This window comes from Pocillopora verrucosa, chromosome 11 (genome assembly GCF_036669915.1).
Source record: "Pocillopora verrucosa isolate sample1 chromosome 11, ASM3666991v2, whole genome shotgun sequence".
NCBI lineage: Eukaryota > Metazoa > Cnidaria > Anthozoa > Scleractinia > Pocilloporidae > Pocillopora > Pocillopora verrucosa.
This window is the reverse complement of record NC_089322.1, coordinates 15,678,182-15,701,966: the sequence shown is the minus strand read 5'-3', so window position 1 is coordinate 15,701,966 and position 23,785 is coordinate 15,678,182. Positions and strand designations below refer to the sequence as shown.

The following is a 23,785-nucleotide window of genomic DNA, read 5'->3' as shown; positions in this document are numbered from 1 at the left end:
AGAGTTCTTGCTACAGTTCCTGCAAGATATTCCTGTATTTTTCAGCAGTCGTCAAACAATCCATGCCTATCTAGCTCCTTGTAATGGAACATGTCAAACTGTTTTCAGTTTCGTCATGTTATGAAATGGTTTTGTTTAGTGTCATTGGAAACTATTGTTATGGAAAATTAAAATGCGTGGAACCAAATCTGAAAATAACTGTTTGTTATCGCAGATCACTATTCTGACAATTTTCGCGAAACTTAATTCGTTCTAACATACATTTTTGGCAGAATCGCTAAATTAAACGCGGTCCCGCGAGATGTGCAGTTTTTGCACAAAAGGGTATCACGTATACATGCGTAGGCAGTAGACAGGAATTAAAACTTACTCTTAGCCCTGACGACCATTTAGGGGCATTCGTTTTTTATCTGATTATCCAAAATTACGGCAATTTCCCGTTTCAACGAGATTTGAAAAATTTAAAACAAAACAAAAATAAAATCCATGATAATTGTTATCTGGGGATTTTTGCAAGATTTCGGACGGTATAGGTTAAGCTCTCTGACGTATATTTAAGGAAGACTACGGAACCTTCAATGGAAGAAGAGTGGGGAAAAATAGTTGACTGATGTAAAACGGAGACCTTCGATAGCTTTTGCGGCATATCCGGCAAAGGGATGGGTTAAACTGCTTAAGCTGATGTATTCTCCCTGTCTAGTCTGAAGCTGTCGCACATAAACTGCAAAGTCATCCAGATAGAGGATATCGAGCGGGAAGGGAAACTTGTTGTTGCCAAATTCACCTTTTGAGCTGAAAAAATGAATCGTCAACTTTATTTTTAGTAAATGAGAAGTGACGGCAGATAGAACAGAGTTGTACAAACTGTAGGATAACTGGATTGTGTTGCTTTATGCCTTACACCAGAACTGACTGATTCTTAGCACGTTGTTTTGTCCGATTTACAGTGAAAATTCAAATCGCGTTCCCAGCATCCTCTCATTAGGAAGCGAAACTCCCTCTTTGTTGAGAGCAATGTTACACTTTTATCTGCATGGAAAATTTTTGTTTGAGTTTATCAAGGTCTTCATTTACGAGTACCGAAAAGACAAAACCTAAAGTAATCATGACGGCCAATCAGAAGAAGGGAGTATACCACATAGAGCCAATGAAAACGCAGTGAAAAGGCGAGCAAAGCGTTAGTTTTGCATTTGATTGAGAGTATATATGGTGCGAGTTTTCTTAACCAATCACAGGGCAAAGAAAAGCATAACCAATGCAATCCGGATTATTATCGACTCTAAATTGAGAATTTCTCTTATCTTTGTTTCTTCTCGTCTCTTTTTGCTTGTTTTGAGTTTTATTACTCGCCAATAAATTGAAAGTAATTTGAACTGGGCAAAAATGACTTGAAATGCGGGGACTAAAAGGAATTGTTTAGTTGATACTCTCATACATATTGAGATAAATTTGACTGGAAATACTCGAACAGAGAGTTTCTCACTTAATCAAACTGGTCTGATGAGTTAAGACTTCAATTCCAGTGAGTTCCTGTGAGTATTATCCTAAAATAAATAGTAATCTGTCTTGCTTGTCGCTTGCGCTTAATAACAAAGCTTGTTAAATCAGAATCCCACTGTTTCTGTATATTTCTAAGGGGAAACGTGGACGACGGGCTACATTTTCTGGCTCTCTGTTCCTAAAGGAAATATTGTTGATTTTATGTTAATCTGTGCCTGTTGAAGACGCTTCATTTTTGTTTTATTGGATCACACGCGGGTAGCGCGTCTAAATACAACCGGCGTAACCAAAGGGAAATGAAAACGTAAGACCGCTAACTCACCGAAAGAAGCCCAAACCAACTTTGTTCCGAATTTGAGAAAAAGGGCTGAATTTTTCCTAGTTACCGACATGCAAATTGAATGAAAGCCCAACAAATAGCGGTTTTGGATGTGGTAAACAAAAGGATAGCTAGATCAATATCGTGTGTTTTTTATCATTATTTATTTTTCATCACAAACTAAAATACCAGGTACCTCTGTCAAAAGCGAAAATCAACAAGGAATGAAAACAAATTAACGTTTTCAGTTTCAATCTCGCAGGCAGAAATATTTCACAAATTGTGTTTTTGGTCTCTGAGAGTCACTCTACACTTTGTTTACCTGTAATCGATTTTATAAAGCGCATTTGCATTATTTCCGAAGGGCGAGAGTCTCCTCTTTGGAGATCGGAGCATATGGAGCGTCCAGTCTCAATCCTATTAATTAACAGACCTCAAATTTAAGTTACAGGTCCACAGTGACAGGAACAAAAGCCAGTTTTATTCGTTTCTCATTGTTAACGCTGTGTTGAACGCTTTCTTTTCTTTCACAGCCGTAACGTTGAACATTTCTACGTAATAAGGAAAGCTTCATCCTTTTCAAAGACATAAAAAACGTTGCTGCTGAGTCTTGCTGTTTCTGACCTTGGTGTTGGGTTATTGTTTCAACCCAGTTTAACGTCGCTGAGCTAGCCAAGGCTCTACAATGAGCAAAAACACGTCAGGCGATTCTGCGTCCATTGGGCGCCATATTATTAATTTTACAGGTAAAGTAAAGTTTATCTTGTATGCTTCGTCTATCAGTATTACTGCTCTCGGTGTAGACAAACAGATTCTCAGCCATTCGTCTTCATCTCAGATATCAGGAACTCGTAACTCACAAGCGCATTATTGTTGGTGTCTTGTTGGATATGGGGGTGTAGTGCTTTGTTTTCAGTGATAAGGATCTTTTGGGTCGACATGTGTCTCGTCTCTGACTGCTGTTTACTGTAGAATTTATTTCGTAGCGCTGCGCCACAGACCAAATTCAAGCTTTACAAGTAGCACAAATTTCACAAGATGGTGAAATGGTAGTGAACGATGTAAAGCAGAGGAAAACCGCTACTAGCACGTTCTATGTTTTCATATTATTTTTTATTCGCTACCTGCCCAACTATTGCAATTTTGTAGCGTATGTATCCCTCTGTCGACCAAATGCCACTTTAAAGCTATTTTATTTGTACAGTTGTTCACTGTTGTGCCTTACTTCATCTCTAAATCCTGTCATTTACTGCTGGAAGATGATACAAGTGCACCGTGGCACCGTAAGGACTCTGCAAAATATTTTTCTCCGTCGGAGCTGGACGGAAGGTTCATATGGAACTTCGAAGCTGCCTTGTCTGAATCCATCTCAGTTGTCTTGGAATAATCGTTATGATAAAGAACAAAAATAAGTTTAACATTCCAATGAAAAGAAACGTGCAAAAGAAATTCAATGTTTAAATACGATATTGTCAGTAAATGACCATGAATTTGACTATTTTGTTCAGTGTGATGATTCGTTTTGAGTTTGCTTTTTTAGGCACTTGTTTCTTTTTGAATTTAAAGTGTAACTAAACCGTTTCAATTGAGAACAAGTGTCTTATCCGAATAGACCTTGCTTGCCGTTAATTCGTTAGGATAGCAACTCAGAGTTGGACACCCTTCCTCTCTCGCTACTGGTATGGAAATTAATTATGTGAAAATTCAACATAATTTTTTTGGGGGGGGACAGCTGATATGTATTCAATATGAGGAATTTCCTTTTTTTCGTCTTACTTTTTTCTCCCATAACAAAAAAGAAGAAAAAAACCGCAAATATCTGCAGTTCTTTTGTTTTGACAAATCTACAATGATAGTGAGACATGTTGATGGTGTCCTGTCTCGTAAAGGATCTTACTAACTGTCAGGGCAACCCACAATTTATATCGAACTGATATCCGAATATACCGAAGGAAATGAACTATAAAATTAGTTACGATTATTACTATTACTCCTTAAATTATGAATCATTTCTTTTCGCTTCGACGAACTGTTAGTCGAAAGACTTGTTACCAGAACAGTATCATGAATGTCTTCAGCGTCGAATAAAAATGCATGTGAAAAAACAGTTTGAAATTCTTGTCTCTTTAACCCTTTAACTCCCAAGGATCTGATTGTAAATTCTCCCCTCTAGCTGCTACATATTTCCTTGTAAAATAGCTGCATGCAAGAATTTGGTGTTAGATCAAGATAACAACTTTAACCTGATAAGTTTGAATATTCTCATTACCTGTTTGCAGGTTAATGTATGGATATTATAGGGAGAAATCACATGTTAATCACTTCTAGGAGTTGAAGGGTTAATCAAGTCTGTACTCATTTCATAGGATCTTCCACAGAACGCCTTTAACACGACACAAGAACATCGCAGAGATTATTTAACATTTTTAACCTTTCCGTCAAAGGAAACTAACCTAAAAATACCATCGCAATATGGCAAAGAAGTAAAACGTTTCTTTAAATTTTTTTTGCAAAATATTAGTTTAAGTGCAAAAACCCAGATATAGACAGAGAATTAAAACGAGCTTGCTTGCTTTGTCAATTTGATTACACGCATTATGCAAAAATATTCAGTTGGAGCCGGTATGACTCTTCACAATCACACACTGAGATGAAAAGACAACGATGAATATGATAAAAGAGAAAAAGAAGAAAACACATGGGCATGTCTATGACTGTACTGTGCAGTCTGTTTTAAAATTTATTAACGACTCGAACTGCACAGACGAAGATCCCATTTAGAAATTGAGAAGCCAAGTCATGGTTGGTGCATCTTGAAAAATTTGGCGAAGAATTTTCAACCGACTTCGAAATTTTATAACCGCTTCATTATTTTCCATCCTTGCCCCACCACAGTTTAAGAAATGCTTCTCGTGTGTTTTTCTTTACCGTTTATCTAATAGTTTTTAGCATTCTCTAAGTTTAAGATTTCTCTGCCTAATGTGAAACATTACTTCTAATAGAGTCTCAATGGAATGAAGGCTTACGGTTAAACTTCAGGCCATTTTACGGCTAAAACTAAACTTCCTTCCTTTGTTATTAAAAGAAAATATTTTACGGTTAACATTTGACGGCTAGCCGTTTTACTGCTACCGGTTAACCTCATTGAGACCGTCCTAAGATAGTTACAAGGGACCTTAAGCAACCCAGGACGGCGACACCAACGAGAACGTAGCAAAAAAAAAAAATATCTAAGGAGCAGAACAATAGCTCAGCACGTGCGTTTTAAAACTATGTACATTTCTAAGCCGTCCTCAGAAAAATAACGTGAAATCATCAAAATTTGTGTGGTCTGAGAAAGGAAACCCCGACGACAAATTATTTAAGTTTCCATTTGGAATTCAACGTCGCCCTCGTTCGTTGTGCTGAGGTTAACTTGTGGCGCCGTAAGAGATGGTAAGCACATCCAGTCATTCGCGAAATTCCAACTAAAAATACATATTCATTTTTAAATAGACATCTTCCTTAGCGTTGCCGTCCTAACTTCTAAAGATCCCTATTGTCGTTTGAAACTGAATTTCGATCCATTTACGACTTTCTCCCTGCTATTCCTTTTGCTTTTCGGGTCCAATCTCTGTAGTTTTCCTTTTTTTATTGTTGTGCCATCCGCTCCGATACTTTTCTTCCATCTGATTGGCTGGTGAAAGAAACAAGTCACCAAAGAAGACAGAGGGGGAGGAGTTTCTGCGCAAACTCAGATGAACGGAGCCTGTTAATCTTCAGTACCGTCGACAAAAGGGTCAGCGGTTGGGGATCCTAGTTGGTAGAGGACCGCAAACAACGTCTACGCATGTGCAAACGTTGTAATGACCAGGTTAAGTGCTTTCAAGCAGTCAGAACTGTGTTTCCTCACACGTGTTACCAACAACCACAAAAGCCAGGAAGTCACGGCATTTAAGAGGCGTCTAACCTCTTCGTCAAAGCTCAAAATAGACAGGATACCCGCCCTGAAATATGCTTTGAATCTGAAAGTCTCAAGTTTTCCTTCCCCCTACTTTTTTTCTTTCACAGATTTCTATGAAAGTTTCAATTCTGTTTCGTTTATTTTGTGAGGCAGCGGTTGCTTCTTGTGTATCCCTTTAAAATATCGCGCGGGAAATTGGCGCGCGGCCGGCCAGAAATGATCTCCTCGCGCATGCCCGACGTTTGACCGCTGTGTTTGCTGGGAGTTAACGCGCTTTCTGCAACTTAATCATAGTCACTGACTACGATAAAACAATCTCATTAAAAAAATGTTTATTGAACACACACAGTCAAGCAAGACTGCGAACAGGTCTATAAATATGCCATAAATACAATTTAAATACACATCTTTCTTAAAATTTCTTATTTTGTTTGTAAATTGTTAAAGGCTGGAAACCACTACAGAAATTCAAAACGTGAAATCAAGTTTTCAAAGGCGTAGTACAAAATAATTGGCGGGAAAATTTCAAATCTATCTTGTAAGCATTAATTAAACAGTTTTAGACACCATGCGCAGAATTGCTACACTAAGCCATTAGTCAAGGTCTCGTTCAGTGCGATGTAAGTACAAGGTACACTTTGAAAAGCGCTTAGCCAATGACTTTAATCGAGGTTATTCTGTTGAGAAAAATTAGAACCTTATCAATCCTAGGAGTTGGAGGGTTAAACTTTAAAACCCTGTCACTCCCAAGATCTAAATAACCATGGTTTCAGCTCTGAAAATTTGTTATCAAATCAAGAGATATACACTGGTTGGTATTTTCTTTTTCTTCTTATCACCTTACTGCTTGTAAATGTTTCAATCCTTCGAAGGAAAATTCCGTTTTGGTCACTCTTCAGAGTGAAAGAGTTAATGGAATAAGGGAATTGGGGTTACTGTAGCAACCGCTCTCTTGGATGTCACGCAACACTCGCCCTAAAGTCGCTCTGCATGACATTTCCAAAAAGAAAGCTGGAACGGAGACCACTAAAAATATGTTGAGTTATTTTTTCCGAAACAAAAATAAACTAATTCAAGAAAGTTTGCAATTTCTCTATCATTAGTGTACGTTACTGCTAATTTCAAATTTAAGAAATTTGACAATGCAATGTTACAAATCTCAAAAATACGCAAATCTTGCCTGCGATACAGCCCAAACTCTATTTACAAAGCTTTTCCCAATTTTTTTTTCTGTAATTGATAATTTAACTAATTCGTTTTGTTGAAGTACTTGCCGTGAGAGAAATTAGACAACTTGTACGTTAAACAACTACACCAAAAACCAGAATTACCCGATTTTCTGACCGCCTCTTTTTAGTTTTGAAAAGAGGAAAGTAATCCCCTTAAAGTACTAAAGAACGAAGTACTCAGTAGAATTATAAAGTAATTTAGGGAATCTTTTTTGTCATTGCTTTTCAAATTACACTTCAACAACATTTCAACAATACTTTGAATATGTAAAAACTAAAGTTTCTCAGGAAAAAAAAAACCGAAAAAATTTCTCTTAATGCCGTGCAATATTGTTACTGATGAAAGCGATACAATGTAAACTTAAATATCAAAGCTTCTGGCCATTTATTTTTCCCCCGAAAGAAACGTTAGTTGTTTTTTTCCATGCCCTGCACTCGCCTTTATCTCATATATCTTCCACTCTTGTCAAGCTTAAGAATTTTCGCAAGACGTTGTTTTGTCGTGGTTACAGCCTTTTGACGTCCTCTTTTACCCGGGACTGCACAGGAAGTAAAAGTGAATGACAGTCAAAACAGTGGTGGGGGGGGGTGGGGTGGGTGGGAACGGCTCAGATCCCCATCCCCCGAATAAATCTATCTAATCCACCTTGAGACTCTGTAATATTTTCTTAGGACCCCCGGCCCCCACAATGTCAGTCAGTTTTCTGCCCCCCCCCCCATACTCTTTTGGCGTCGACTGATCCTCCCCCCTTCCCCTAAAAACCATGTGATCCTTGCAAAATCGTCCACCCACCCGCATAATGACTGACCCCTTATCCCTTAGTGTGTGATTCGGAGGTAATATTGTAGGGAGAAATTACATGCTAGTCCCCCCTAAAGGTTTAAAGGGTTACAGGAGCGCAGTGGTGGATCCAGGGGGAGGATCAGGGTAGGGGGGGGGGGGGCGGATGAGACCCCCGAGCACAGAGTCCTTTTGGGTTTTTACGACTTGTCTGACAAAAGAGTTACTACAACGATGTGATGGCAAATTACTACTAAAAATTAAGTGTTCAAAATTTACCTGTTTTAAAAGATTTCTTTGCTTACAAAGGCAGCAAACGTAAAAAGATTGTTTTTTTTTTCAAATAAAACTTTGGATGCCCTCCACCCCTTCACTACAGGTCTGATGACGCAACAAAGAGGAGGACATGACCGTAGATATTAACCAGCCTCACCTTTTGCGTTGCTATCAGGTTTTGAATTACTCGGTGTTGGATCTGGTACTGAGCCTTTTTCACTTCCGTTGAGCGCTCCTGAATTATTTCCGCTTGAGCTTGCTCGGTCACTTCCCTTGGCACTTCCAACGGAAGGAGAAGGTCCCTGTAAACGAAAGATCGAGAGAATGAGACTTACAAAGTGTGACTACCATAGCCTCACCGCAATCCCAAACTAAACCCTCTTTTCAATAAATTTGCTTTTGCCAGGCAGAAGGTTTGGCTCAAAGCTTGAGCCTACATCAATAATCCAAAAGTTAAGGAAAAAGTAAGAACTGAAACTGTTTAACCCTATTACACCATCACATCAGCATGCATATTATCCGTACCGTTCTCTCTACATTTCCTTAGGTTCTGAAAAGGAAAATTTGTTGAACAATCGATAGCTTTCTTAGTTTGTGGTCATTTCCCTTATTCTCGTGACATCAATGTGTGATTCAGGGGTGATATTGTAAGAAGAAATTAGACGCTGGTCACCATTTGGGGTCAAAGGGTTAACACAAAAAACCGATATAAACTCGAGTCTCGTAAAACCAAAGAATTGGCATAATGCAATCGACAATTATACAATGCCACAAACGTTCAATTTTTCACAAGAATGACACTACTTAAGAAGGACATACATTGAAAAATTTCCTAGGTAACAAATTAAAAAAAAAAAATGGAAAATACGTTAAAAATGGTTCCACTCACCTCAGGAGCGCTTTCTTCTACTGGTGAATTCAGCAAACTACCGGTGGTAGCTCGTCTGGATTTCGGACGAACTGGCCTCTCTTCCCGCGATGGCGAACAATGCAGTTTACCTGTTGAGCAAAATATGGCCATTTTTTCCAACCTTGTTTGTTTACTTGGACATGACATTGCGTGACCAATGTTTTAGCTGAGTGTGACGAAGGCAAAATCTGCGCACTGCTCAAGTACAACTGAACTCAACACAACTAAGACATCAGTTAAACAAAAACTTTGGGTCACTTACTTTTCGGATTCCATGTCGAATCAACTTTTTCGCTCTTTTTCTTTCGTTGGCCGGGCTTCCATGAATTATTTTTGTCTTCCTCTGTCATCTCAGCGAGCGGTGGATATACTGCGCAGAAAATAAGAAAAACATTCAGGAACTCATCACAAGGAGTCTGAGAGAAAGTGACAACAAGTAATGTGCCCAGAGCGCCGGAAAATTTGCCCCTGATTGGTTGAGAGAAAGGCGCGATTTTTTTGGCCAATCATAAACAAGAAGTCCACGAGACAGTGATAACAAGTAAACTGCCCGCAAGAAAACGCAGGTTACCAAGTCGTGATTGGTTTCAAAGTTGCATCTGATTGGTTGAGAAAAAGGCTCGAGTTTACCAGAACAATCATAAACAAGCAGTCAATAGGAAAGTGGTAACAAGTTAACTACCAAGAGCATGGGAAGACGCGGGTGATCAAGTCACGATTAGTTTTAAATTTGTATCTGATTGGTAGAGAAAAAAGGCGCAAATTTTGTGGACCAATCAAAGATCTTATATTACTTTAAATACTCGATTAAAAACTGCTCTTTCTCTTGACCAAAATTTTGTCAGATTGATGCACTTAAAGCATGAGGTGCTCATCAGTAACGTAGAATTGTTTTCTTTGTTTGCCTGATTGCATTCAAGGTTTTCGCCATCACGAACTCTAGTTTATTTCCTCACCGTATTTACTGTCATGGAAATATTCTGGGTCTCCAAATCCAAGATCTTCGTCTTCGCCCTCCGAGTTACTCTCGCCTCCCGCTCGCTTGGAGTTCAACTTGGAAGTACTGTGTGCTACAGTGGAATGCGAAGACTGGGCACTAGCTGATTTTCGTGCGGTACTGGGGATAGATTGGGCGGATGAAGATCCGAGTGAACTGACACCAGCGCCAGCACTGAGACCGAACAAGAGGGTTTTGGCCGCTTCTATTTCCTCCCTGATGAAAGGACCAAATTTTTTTTTAATCAACGTCACGCTTTCAAAAGCTCGACCTTCATTTGTTCTACAGACATGACGTAACCTAATGACATCAACGTGACATCATGTACCGACCCAAGCTCTCTCGACCTAATTGAAAAGGGATTTTGTCTCGAGCTAATTTTACTGCATATGCCAACTCTTACTTAAGATCAGTTGCCGAAGTCCAGTCCAAACCGGCCACAGGTTGTTGAGTTCGGGGAACTGATCCGGTGGCCTGGAGCCCAAAAGTTGTCGCCAGGCTTCCATGTGTCGTTCTTAACTGTGCAGGGACGAAGCTGGGAGTTCCCCCGAGACTGAAGTTAAGTTCATTATCTGAGGTGTCGCTGCTACTCTCTGTCGTGTGGGTGGGGTAGGAAGGGGCGTTCTTGTTGGGCATGTTGTTCACTGTAGATTAATTAGAGGAAGATTCGTAAGTGGATTGTAAATTGCATGTAACGGTAGATATACAATTCAGTTGATGCTGAGATCTTTTCCGTGGCAAATTCGTGCAAGTTAGTCTACTTCAGCGGAAGAAATCATTTTCAACTGTACTTACAGACCTCAAAATCACATAGAGTCGAATCTTTTCCGTGTAGTCAACACTTCTCAGTGGACATTGATAGAATGTCTTGCCCCCCTACCCTTTCAGCAGCCAGGCAAAAGAAAGTGTCTCCGTGGTCTTTATGTTTTCACGAGGAAAATCAATAAGGGTCTGGAAAGAAGTATTTCTTCTCTCTCGTGCCGCTTTTCAGCTCGCCCTCACAAACAAACTACTTGCCTAAAACAGGCTAATGTCAAGAGGGGCAATGTAAAACATAACAGCTTACTGGACAGTTTCAGCCGCAGTGGTCCTTGCTTGGACGGAGAACAGGAATATGAACCATCCGGGATATCGCTTCGGTCAGACACCTCTTGCGACAGCGGCTGGAATTTTTTACCTGCCATTTTTCTACTGTTGCGATTGTTATTACTATGAAAGAATAAACAGCAGAACGTTGGTATACTTTTTTCGCCCTTAATAACACAAGCGTAATATAAGGAAAAGTTTATACTGAGATCTGTTGTGGAATCATTCTCTTCTGAACTCCAAGTGACAAATGTATGTTGGGGCGTTGTAGAACCAGAATATCGAAACTATCACAACAGCCAATCAGAACAGTGGAAAATATCACAGAGAGCCAATCAGGGCTCAAAATAAAATCCTTTAAGCAAACTGTCTAAAGCGCGGGAAAACTGAGTGGAAGACAAAAATTAAGCGGGAAAAGCGAGTGAGAAAAAAGCGTTTGGTTTTAATCTTGCATTTTGATTGGTTGAGGGTGTCGCGCGAGTTTTCTAGACAATTATAATGTTATCTCGGATTAATTACCACAGTTATATTACTCTCGAAAAAGAAAATAAAAAGAAGTCGGAGAAAAAAAAAACAAAAGCAACAACAACCAAACCTAGAGGCTGAATATTAAAGCTTGCTGTATTTAAAAAACTCACTTGATAATTTTTCCATTCGATACAACAAGCTTCAGCCCAGAGTCCACTGAGGCACCGAGCTGCGCTTTGTCGCCATTCGACTCCATTTCGCGTGGTTCCTGCGTTCGTGGAATCTTCAGCTTGAGCGAGGGAAGACTTGTTGAAAGTGGATCAGCTTTTCTTTTTAAATCTAATCCAGTGTTTGCTATTCTTATCACGGGTTTACTGTCATCCAGCTCACATTTTAAATATTCCCCGGCATTTTTCGAATTGCAGACATTGTAGTTCTCCGGTTTGGGAGCTTTGATTTTTAGGCGCGGCACAGACCCGTCAACCAATGGCGCAGCCACTGGACTCCCACTTCCCTGTTGACAGTTCTCGTCGATTTTAGGGGTTGAGGGCCTTGAAGTTTTTCCCGATTTCTGAAATCAAAGCAAAATTGTTTCATGATGTTAGCTTATAAACTCTTGCCTAAAATTTTCCCTGAGCACGATTCATCAGCCGGATGGCGCCTTCCAACTCTTAAACGTCCAAGGTCTCGAAGGTAACAATGGATTTTAAGAAATAAATAAAGACATAATAAGAAACTACATATATACAACATAGAATAAATGATACAAGTCCCCTTTGTGGCACATTTAGATTTGGTTAGGTAAAAGCCAAAATACCAGTATTGTAAATAGAGAACACAACGACCACTCGGATCAAAGCATGTCATCGCGAGGAGAACTCGACAACGCAATAAGTTTCAATTTTCTGACTTTTCAAAGCACGAGGTAAAAGAAAAAGAATGAAAGCCTGGATTGCTTCCGTTCCTCGGTGAAAAATTTCTCTAAACACAAGTGAAGTAGACAAACCTCGGTCTTTTTAAGTTCTTTAACAATAGACTTGATGAGCTTGCTGGGCGATACACTGTCGGGAATGAAGAATTTGTGAAGCTTCGTGAACGCCTGTTAAATTGAAGACAAATTTAGCAGCATGACAACACGGTATTAAATAAGAAGATACGTTGTTGTTTTAGAGGTTTGCAACTTTCCGAACAGCCTAGTTATAAGCCTTTTCCTACATCTGGGTAGTTCGTAAGACCGCAAATTTCTAAAAAAAAAAAAAATTCTTTCAAATCAGCACTAACAATCCTCATGGTATCAACAAACGCTTTTCATTCAACCAATTCATGCTTGTGTTTTCCACGTTGCCATGTTCCCACCAATAGCGCAGCTCCATTTCTCTGTACATAAACAACACACAACCCACAATTCCTCTATTCGTTCTGACGAAGGGCTCGAAACATCCGCTTTAGAAACTCCTAACGGTGGCCAATTTACATTATCAACTCAGTTGATAGAACCAAATTATCCTGTACTAGCGGAGCTCGAAGAGCGTAGCCCCATAATTAAACAAAATAGTAGTAACCCATCAAGCCGAAAAAATTTGGATGTACGACCGTGCAAGGTGCTACTTTTAACATGCGTGGCCAACTGTACCGCGGGCACGCCAACGCCACGGCTTTGTCCAGTAGTCCAGTGGTCAGTGCACTGGGCTCCGAGTCGGACGACCCGGGTTCTAGTCCTGGCCGGGGCCAGGCGTTAGGAAAAAAAAATGCGAGCTCCGCTTTTAGGCTTAGCTAAATCTATATATTAACTCTCTGACGCAGCACCACAGTTTCTTTAAAAACTTACCCCATTTAAACTAGCAGTGACTGCAGCCTTACCTCCCCTTTAGCGCTCCACTCCTTGAGTACTGCGACGAGGCTGTTTAAACTCTGTATTACACTGATGGGCGGTTTTCTGCCTGCTTCATGGACGGCTGTGCCACAAAACACAACAACAGAAAAGTAATTTGAAAGTGTAGTCGGATCGTCCAGGTGAAAGAAGTCACTGATGTTTAGACAACCTTGGCGCAAGTCATCATCAGAGTCGAGTGAAGAGTTATTAGTGAATCGAGTGATGTAAGTCCAGTTCAGTTTTGCCATAATGTAAGACTCGTGTAGCGTAAGTCGGTCAACACAGCGGTCGAACGCTGGGCATGCGCGAGGGGATCAATTTTTGGCGCCGTGCGTCAATTTCCCGCCTAAAAATTTTTGAGGAAAAGATAAGAAACAACCGCTGTTTCGCAAAATAAGCAAAAGTAATTGAAATGTTCCCAGAAATCTATAAAAGGAAACAAAACTCAAGACTTTCCGAACACAACTGAAGCTTAATCAAGCATAGGCATCCTGTTCATTTACCATTCTGCTTTAGTCTTTATTAATTGCTAATATGTGCATTTGGTAAACTTTTCGTGTTTCGCAATTACGTTATTTTCTGATAGTGTAGATAATGACATCTAACTGGTCGTAAGAGTGCTAAAAAACAAAACTGCACATAGAAATCCTTTCCTTACCCTTTATCTTATCGAGTAAATACACGGCAGCATACCAGTTTATCGTCTCAAAACACGGATGAAGGAATTTATCAGGAGTCTTGAGTTGTCTTTCAAGTTGATAAACCCTGAGAATATTCAAGAATATGCGCATCATCCCCAAGAAGCGATTAAAACGTAACTTCTCCCCATAATATCCATACATTATCAGGCAAACAGGTAATGAGAATAATAAAACGTATCAGGTTTAAGTTGTTATCTTGATCTAACACAAAATTCTTGTAACTAATTTACATAAAAATATGTAGCAGCTTGAGGGGAGAATTAAGAATTAGATCTTAGGAGTTGAGGGAGTTAACCAACGACTAAATGATTGACGTAAAATTCAGATTAGAGAGATTATCCAGAAAACAGGCGACGAAAAGAGGCAGAGTATCAGTGGGAAGGTTTTACCGTGATATAACACCAAAATCTCTTCAGTAGTTTCCAAAGAAATGTAGGAAAGGTAGAAGGGAGAATTACTAGGTAGATCTTAAGCATTGGACTTACCTCAGCTGAAGTTCAGTGTTGTAAGTACAGAGAAAGTTCCCTCCAAATACCAGTGAATCAACTGGTGTAAATACTGCATGAACCCAGCCTGATATGATGAGAACATTTCATTGGTAAACGTTATTCTCACCTCACATAAAGTGAACCAGAGGTTTCCATTGAAGCCGCCGGTTTCCAGCGGTCTACCGCCGTCTGTTTAGCCAACAAGCAGGCTTTAAGTTTTTGGGGTTTTGCCTCACGGTACACCCGCCTATTACACCATTCTCAGCCGCTTACGGAGAAAGCTATTGAAACCACTGATACACCCCACTAATGTGCCACAATCTGCAGTGCTTTTGTGTTCTACATGTATTCTGTGCTCTCAATCTCGCTACTCAAAGCATGTACAATGTAGGCTGACTCTGAATGAGTTCGCATTTTAATTTAGTAGCTAATGATAGTTCCTGAGAGAAAAAAACGAGGGAGCTGTTAGTGGGGTCGAAACCCGACCCAAACCTGCTTGCTGTTTTGCGCTTCGCCGTCACCATTGCGCCGTATGCTAATTTCGCCCCGTTTTAAAAACTGAACGCCTTTAACCCTTTAATTCCCAGACCAAATTTGTAATCCTCCTTACTGTCAACCATACAATTCCTATAATGTTAGTTCAGAGAATTTAGTATTGGATCAACAAATTAGCCCCAAATTGATAGTGTTCTTTATTCTCATCACTTTTCTGGTTGATATTGTATTGATATTGTAAGGAGAACTTCTGTCTTGGTCTTTCATGGGAGTTAAGGGTTAACAGGCTGCTTCAATTCATACACACCTGTTGGGATAAACATGGTTTGGCCTGGTTTTACTGAACACTTGTAGCAGTTCTTCACCATATCACCAAAGAACACCTCGCTTTGCCGAGCAGAGGAAACCCATTTTTCATACTTGGTGAAATTTTCTTCATTGGGTTCAACAAAGTAAAACACTTTTTCACCCTGAATAAGGGAGGAATTTGTGTAATTAAAACAATATGCAAACTAATTTTATGTCAACATACCTGATATATGTCTATGTACCTGAATAATGATGTAACTTAAACATTTTCTCTTCCAAGATCTCATCAGTAATTCTCCTTACTGTCTGTCAATCAATTCTTTAATGTTAACTTGGAGAATTTGATATTGGATCAACTGGTAATCCCTTGATTGATATTTCTCTTTATTCTCATTACTTTTCTGTTTGATTTTGTATTGATATTGCAAGGAGAAAGTCTGCCTTGATCACTCTTGGGAGTTAAAGGGATAAGTTTTATTTTACAAGGATTGAGGAATGTAAAAAAAAAAAGAAACATTGTACTTTCTGTTATCATATCCTGCTGCTGTCTTTTGCAGTGAAACTAAACTCCATTCTTCGTTTCCTTCCTTTTTTCTTTAAATACAATTCTCATAAATGGATGTCATTTATCTTAATCATTTGGCTCATACAATATTTAGATCAATCTCAGATCTAAACAACTGCACACCCAACCTTCCCCTAACTCAACAACAGGCAATTGATAACAAGTAAGGGTTAATGTTAGGTTGAGGGGGGGAGGGGGGGGGGTTGAGGTACATAAAGCTGCACAGTTGCTTAGATATTGACAATGATCCAAATATTTCCCACCTGAGGCGTAATTATTTTCTTAAGTGCTTAAATTGAAGTTTGCCTCTCCATATGGCTTTCATATGTTGCTTTTTCTTTTCTAGAGATTTGCTGAGTTTTAGATAATTCTCAGTTTCCTCACAGCCATTTTTTAAAATTAATTTGTACAACAGATATTCATGTTTAACTTCACTGACCTTCAAAACATGATACCACACTGAGGTGCCTCCAAAGTCAACATGGAAATCTGTGTATGAATTCTTCACACCCATTAAACAGTATTTCTGTACCAAAGGCTTCTTGTGTGGGCTGGTAAGGATAGTAAAAACAAGTGAATCCTGTCATAGTTTCCCTCAGATACATATTGTATTTCCTTGATTTAGTGTCCATGCTTTAATATGAGCCCTTCCCTTCCCTCCCCTCCCCCAAATACTGGTAAGCATCCATCCCCTTGGTCATAATATCAAAGAAATGCCCCCCCTTGATTAAACACCCCTCTCCTCCCTCACTTTCTTAACCCTTTACACCCTAAGATCATTATGCATATTCTCCATACTGTTCTCTATACATTTCCTTAGTTCTACCAAGGAGAATTTGTAAAACCATCACAGAGCTTTGTTAGTTGCTGATCATTTCCTTCATTCCTGTGACTTCAACCTTTTATTCAGGGATGATATTGTAAGGAGAAATTAGAACCTTGTCACTCTTAAGGATTAAATGTGAAATAGTGGGGAAACATGGAAAACCTGTATCTATTGCCACTTTATTTATAACCTTTTAATCTTCAACTACAGTGGAATCAATACTGGAGAATGGTTTATTAGAAAGCATCCCCGTGATCAAGCACCCTCCTTCCAATGAGTGCCCCTCCTTATAGCTAAAGTTCTAAATGAGCACCCAGGCACTTATTCAAGGAAATTCAGTCTGTGTATTAAATGGTCAATCTTCTAAAAGGCTAATGCTACAATCAGAATGCATATTCTTCACACTGTTCTTTAACCATTTTTTTTCCTAAGGTCCTGACAAGGAGATTTGTTTAACAATCAAAGTTTCTTACAGATGTAGGTTGGTGATCATTTCCTTTACTCTCGTGATCTTACTGAATGATTGAAAAGTAAATGTAAGGAGAAATTAGATGCTGGTCACTCAAAGGCTTAACCCTTTCACACCCAACATCTCATTATTAATTCTCCTTACTATCTGCAATATAATTCTTGCAATGTTAGTTCTGAGAATTTGGTACTGAATCAACAAGTAACCATCTAACTGATATTTTCTTTTTCTCATTGCTTGTCTGCCTGTTATTGTATTGATATTGTAAAGAGAAATTCTGTCCTGGTCGCTCATGGGAGTTGAAGGGTTAACAAATACTCCAGTAATTGATATTTTCTTTATTCTCATCACTTGGCTCCTTGATATTGTTTTGACACTTTAAGGAGAAATTCTTTCTTGGTCACTTATGAGACTTAACCCTACCTGTCATCAGGAAGATCTGTTGGCCACACATGACTGGCCCAATCAATATCTCGCACAATGGCTGGAGCATGAACAAGGGATGACAAACTGAAAGAGCCCAGAGCGACATCAGTATGGTAATATGATAATGGCAATAGTATATTATTATGTGCCAATCAATTTGAACCTTCAAACCCACTCTCCACCATACATTATTATGTGTTACTCAATTCAAACCTTCAAGCCCTTCAACTCCCAAACAACCCACTGTCGTCCATGCCCAGGGGATGGGGAATTTTTAAACCTTGCCTGGCTGAGGTAGTGCCAATCTTTCCTGGGAAATACAAGTGTTTAACACTTAAATAAGGACTGAGGTGTTGAAGGTAAAGTTTTTAATTTTGCAAGCAGATGGCTCAGAAGAAAAGGTCCAAAAGTTCTAGTTTTGCCTTTTTTAAAAAAAAAAAAACAAAACAAAACAATTATCAGATTTAGCACTTGGGTGGGGCATTTCAACACAATTTAGATATAATTGATTAGTGGTGGAAAGGAAGGAATTGAACTGACTGCTGCATACATGTACATGTATTACACAGAAAAATTTCCATACCTTGTATTAGAGAACTCCAAACTAATAACATTCAAAATCTTTTTCTTGGTAGGACTAACGTAATACTCGGTCCATTCTCGCATGCGCATACGATGATCCTCCTGCAATTTGTTTTGGACAATTACACTTGTAAACTAGACCAACTGATTCGAGTGAATAAAGGGGGTAAATTTCTTAAGAAACCGAGGTCCTGCGTCAGTGGGAGAGTATAACAAGGTAATTTACCATTATCAACTGAGTTGAAAACTAAAATTGGTTTTGGGCATTAGCCCGTAGTTGAAACCTCAGCTTTGAAACTCTTTACAGTGGCCAATTTACATTATCAACTCAGTTGATAAGACTAAATTACAACTGATTCCAACACTTGTTTAATTAACCCTTCAACTCCCAAGATCTAATTAGTAATTCTCCGTATTGTCTGCGGTATAGTTCTTGTGATGTTAGTATTGAGAATTTGGAATTGGATCACCTAATTATCTCCTAACTGATATTTTTCTTTATTCTCATTACTTGTCTGCTTGACATTGTACTGATTGTGTAAGGATAAATTCTGTCTTGGTCACTAGTGGGACTTAAAGGGTTAATAATGCCTCATTCCACTCTACATGATACAGAACAGCTACAGATTAGTTCTATTGTAATCTTCATTGCAAACTACAAATGTACCCCATTTTCCACCTCTCCTAAACAGATCTCTTGCGCAACATGCCAAAACTGCTAAAAATACATCACATTCTTTGGAATGAAGAACTTTTGGGTAGAAAAAGCGGCAAGTTAACAATGTAAAATTAATATATTGAAAAAAGGTATCATGTTACAAATGCATATCACATTGCTTTGCAGATTTATTGAATAACAAGCAGAAGCAGTAGATTTGCTAAAGATACACTGTAAACAAGCTCATACTAACAAGACAGATGAGTTGATGCTCGAGTGTATATGTGCCCAATTTAGATGTGCTTAGGTTATATTTACTTATGTTCACATTAATGTGCATTTTACATGTGTTTTTAGTCAACACATATCTGGGCGATACTGTACATTTGTAGGTATCATAACACATGTGTGGATGTGCACATTCATGATAATGAATTCATTCTGAGAAATTAAAGATATATGGGAAGTAATTGGCTTTTACCTGTCTGCAGACATCAATGACATCTAATTCCCTCATAGAACCTGCAACATATATGAATTACTGTTAGTCCAGTTTACTAAACACAAAAAGAAGATCTTGATTTTACTTGAAGAACAAGATCTTTAACCTTTTAACTCCTGGAAGTGATTGGCATGTACATGTAATTTCTATCTATAATGTTCATACATTACCCAGCAAACTGGTAATAAGAAAACTAAAACTTATTCAGAAGAAGTTGTGATCTAATACCAAATTCTTGTAACTGATTTATACAAGCTAGATAACAAATAATTCAACTTTTCTAACTACTAACGTACCAACATGTCTCTCAACATCCATGACAGTAAATTTTTTGTCCGGTATAACCATTCCCAAACCTTCTTTATTGGTAACAAGGATAGGCCTGTTAAAACCATGTGTCTCAAAAAACTCTGTAGACAGATCTGTGCCATTTTCAAACTTCAGAATAACATTATCCTCCCTAAACAGAAAGACAGAATTTGATAAATGTCCACATAATTGTTTGGTGCTCCTTCAGTTACAAACTTCATGCAGCTGTGTTTCTTTTCACCAACTCTATTTATGATGCAACAAATAACACAATTTTCTCTGACAGTGGGCCAGGATCTTAAGTCCTGGAATCTGATTGACTACTACCATGCCCAAAACTGTCCAGCTTCTAATAATATAGACTATAGTCTGTAATTTCTTTGGTGCCAATTGTGGCAATGAGGAAAAACCAACAAGCAAAACAAAAAAAAAGTAATTTACTGGTCTAGATTTATCTGTACGTGAAAAAAGTGTGCACATGGCCTTGAGTACAGCCCTCGGCAAAGACCTTTGCACAGTTTTTCCCCAAAACAGACATCCTGCTGAGGTAATGACATTTACAAAAGTACGTCAGAGGTACATTTTGTGAGATACAATTTAAAGTATTCAGGGTTTTAACCTTTAACCTTTACTCTTTCAGAGTGACTGGCTTCTAATTGCTCTTTACAGTATCACCCTTGAAACAAATATTTATATCAGGGTCATAAGAATAAAGGCAATGATTTCCAATTTCAGAAGGTCCTGTTCGTCAATGACACTCTCCTTGTCAGTATCATAGGAAGTGTAAAGAGAACAGTATGGAGAATAAGGAGACTGATCGTCTAGTGTAAAATTTAAAAAATCCAGTAGCAGGAGAAAAGTACAAGTAAAATTTAGCCCTTTACACCCTAACATTAACATGCATATTCTGCATACTGTTCATCATACAATTCTTAAGGTGCTGACAAGGAGAATTTGTTTAACAATCAATATATTCTTTAGTTGGTGATCAATTCCTTTATTCTTATGACCTTCATGTGTAAGTCAGGGAAGCTGTTGCAAGAAGAAATTAGATGTTAATCATTCTTAGGGGTGAAAGGATTAACAGAACAATAATCTGCACATAACAGGCCATCAATTCTGTGCAGTCACACTGCAATCTTCCCACATCTGATGGCTAATAATCATCCTGAATATTACCAGAAAAATAAAATAGCTGATATTAGAGAAAAGACACACTGACTGTGATGGGAATAAGAAAACTTCTATACTCACTTGAATTTTCTGGTTTTTAGCTCCTTGATAAATGCAACTGTCCCTGCTTGGATGGCCTAGATGAAACAAAAAGCCAACTTGTCACCAAAAAAAAAACTAATGCATACAAAGACATAAGTCACCTAATAAGATATAAATCAATCATGCAGATTTAGTTCATGTATGTACAGTTAAGTCCTGATAACAAGAACTCTTGCTAACTCAAACCAAAATTGATGTCACCTGGATTTCCGTCATACAATTATTGCAATTTTACCCTCAGTATCTTGAACCCTTGATAACTCAAACCACCTACTAACTCAAAGCAATTTTCGTTTCCCTACAAGTCATTTTCAAAAAATTTTTACTCCCGCTAACTTGAACCATGTCAAAACATGTCTGTCGATACAAGACAATCAGAACGAACAGTGTACTGCAGTTAAAAACATTTATGGTACATAGTAATTTCTGCACTAATTTGGTGTTCCATTTTCACTCAACTTCTCTATGATTAAATTTGAGTAAAACACATATGCTGTATGAACAGAGAAATGAGCAAACACCATTTTTGCCTTATTTCTGGTCCTTTATTTTCCAGCTCTAGATAACTTAAACCTTTTTCAATTTCCCTTGAAGGTTTGAGTCATTGAGATTCGACTTTACTGACATTCCACAACCTTACCAGAAGTGATAAAAAATTAAAGTTTCCCAAATATTATTGCCCAGAAATAACATTTTTACCTTTGACCCATCATCTATTTCACTATAGTCATGACGATGCCAATTGCGTCTTTTCTTCACTGAAAGCAAGAAAAGCACAAGTCAGTAAATGGTTTGAACTTTGAGGTAGCATTTGATCATGCAGTGTGATAGTTCATGTGAGGATAGGCCCAAGAGGAACTGTTGTTACTTGAGGTGACTGACATTTCCATGACCTTGGCGGAAGCCAACATAAGAGACGAAAACTGTTCAGACAACCCTAATCATAATGATTTCTGCTAAGGTTGTCAGAGGTAAGTCACCACTTCCCCGACAGTCCCAAGTTAAAGAAATAAATATGAAGTAGACAGGTGAGGCACTGCTGAGAAAGGTATTAATTTGGACAAGAGTAATCAGAAATAGTTTAAAGAAGAAAATAAAGCCAAAATAAAAGTAGTAATATTAATTACAAGTTCACCGCTATGTAGCTAAAAATCGTTAACCATAGTTTTTACCGCACGTGTTGGATAGTAAAATAAAAAATTAATCATACAATTTAAAGCGGAAGGAATCCAAATATAATTCGCTATGAAAAGATTAAAAAATTGCGAGGAGGATTTGATGGTTTAACCCGCATGGTTTGTACAGCTTTCGCGAGACTTCAATTCATTGTTTACCATTTCAAACAACTTTGATTCAATACACAAACGCTTAAGTTTTGAAACTTCAGCATCCAAAATTACAGAAATTACAGATATCAGCATTTGAAGTAATCCTTGAGATTGGATAGAAAAGTCTCAGAAACCTTCGAACATAAACTGACTTGTGTTGCTTTTACATTAATATCCTTTTTATTACTTCTGATTCTTTCACTCAAACAGGTGATCTCATTGACGGCAGTAAGCTGCGATCTGCACGTTCAATTTTGTCTCAGGATATGATTCGCTTTCTCTTAATCGAGATCAACTCTGTAAGCGGCACATTAACCGAGGAAAATCTACCGGATTTAAAATCTTTTTTTGACATTACGGGAAAAAAAAACCAACGGACATTTTTTCCAAAACAGTTTGGGAGAAGAGTGAGCACCGGAAAACCTTCCTACGTATTGCTTTAACCGATCGAAGTTACCCTTCCAAAGTATTTCACGCGCTGAAAAAAAACACTGCTGACTTTGGGCATTCTTATACCTTTTATTCAGTCATAAAGATAGTAAAGATGTCATTTACTTACGGGTTAGTGGCCCGTGTAGTAACGCACAATCCGGGCAGTGGTACCGCTCGATGTCTGAAGCTTGATGCTCTTCAATACCAACACAACTAAAAAAAAGGCAGTTTAACGATTATTTTAGAGCGAAAGAACAACTAACCGCTCAGGAACAGAGATACCGACCTTCCGTGATACCATTCTTCGCAAGAATCGCACTGGATCATAAACTGAGTCGGGTCGTACGGTTGTCTACATACACAATACAAAGGGTCCGCCATGTTGTTTCTCTTTGACACGATATGACGTCATGATCAGAGTGGCCTCGCTTGTGTTCGAAGACTTCTTAGTCTATATGGAAGCGACCGCTCAGTTAGGAACAGTACTTGAGTAGATTTGAAAATATGGTCTGAATAAAATTCAGGCCTGTGCGGGATTTAAACCCATGACCTTTGCGATACCAGTGCAGTGCTCTACCAACTGAGCTAGCAAAAAAACTGGGAGCTGGTTATTATGTTGGTTCCACCACAGACACTCTCTGCTGAAGGACACTCGCGTACTTACAGTCACTTTTTTTGCGATTCGCCTTTTTGCCTCCTTGTCAAACTATGTATTCACACATTCCTGTGGATGCTCTCTCGGAAGCAGACACAAACACTTTTAAAAGTGAAAATTGGATTTTTCATTTGTTTACGCTCGCCTGCGTGCGGACACTGTTCACAATGTACCTTTTTGCCAATGGAATGTTTTTAAGAAGCACCAAAGTTACCTGTTTGGAAGGTAGCAATATAAAAGAGTTATACTGTATACTTCTTTTCATTTTTTTCTTCTTTTTTTTTTTTCGAGTTTCAACATTGACGACAATAAAGAGTTTCAGTTGCTATTTTTGGATACTCAATAAGACATGTAATTAACACCCGCTAATTGACTCCCCTGTA

At 38.5% G+C, this 23,785-nt stretch overlaps 1 protein-coding gene across 2 annotated transcripts; it reads right to left on the bottom strand.

The window, feature by feature from the left end:
- Positions 1 to 6,079: 6,079 nt before the first annotated feature.
- LOC131771109 (lysine-specific demethylase 7A) lies at positions 6,080 to 23,165 on the bottom strand. Of its 2 annotated transcripts, XM_059086863.2 has the most exons (24): positions 23,034 to 23,165; positions 22,875 to 22,960; positions 21,687 to 21,745; positions 20,967 to 21,022; positions 19,700 to 19,863; positions 19,383 to 19,423; positions 18,245 to 18,345; positions 17,659 to 17,745; positions 17,240 to 17,281; positions 16,380 to 16,491; positions 15,374 to 15,536; positions 14,569 to 14,656; positions 14,041 to 14,147; positions 13,370 to 13,464; positions 12,516 to 12,608; positions 11,680 to 12,080; positions 11,022 to 11,164; positions 10,359 to 10,599; positions 9,915 to 10,171; positions 9,221 to 9,328; positions 8,938 to 9,047; positions 8,206 to 8,350; positions 7,431 to 7,530; positions 6,080 to 6,439 (listed from the first exon to the last, which is right to left on the bottom strand). In XM_059086863.2, the coding sequence occupies exons 1-23, from the start codon at positions 23,126 to 23,128 to the stop codon at positions 7,433 to 7,435; spliced, it is 2,892 nt and encodes a 963-aa protein (XP_058942846.2). In that variant the 5' UTR covers positions 23,129 to 23,165; the 3' UTR covers positions 6,080 to 6,439; positions 7,431 to 7,432. The 2 variants fall into 2 exon arrangements, with proteins under 2 accessions (XP_058942846.2, XP_058942847.2); XM_059086864.2 differs by lacking the exon at positions 17,240 to 17,281 and having other exon boundaries at positions 6,080 to 7,530.
- Positions 23,166 to 23,785: the final 620 nt, after the last annotated feature.

What these genes read in the sequence shown, in the direction of transcription:
- LOC131771109 (XM_059086863.2), bottom strand. Translation starts at nt 23,128, where the DNA reads ATGGCGGACCCTTTGTATTGTGTATGTAGACAACCGTACGACCCGACT. An exon ending in TCGAATGGAAAAATTATCAA is followed by an intron (nt 11,165 to 11,679) that starts GTGAGTTTTTTA and finishes ATTCTTTCATAG; the next exon opens with TAATAACAATCGCAACAGTA. An exon ending in ACCTGATAGCAACGCAAAAG is followed by an intron (nt 7,531 to 8,205) that starts GTGAGGCTGGTT and finishes CTTCCTGTGCAG; the next exon opens with TCCCGGGTAAAAGAGGACGT.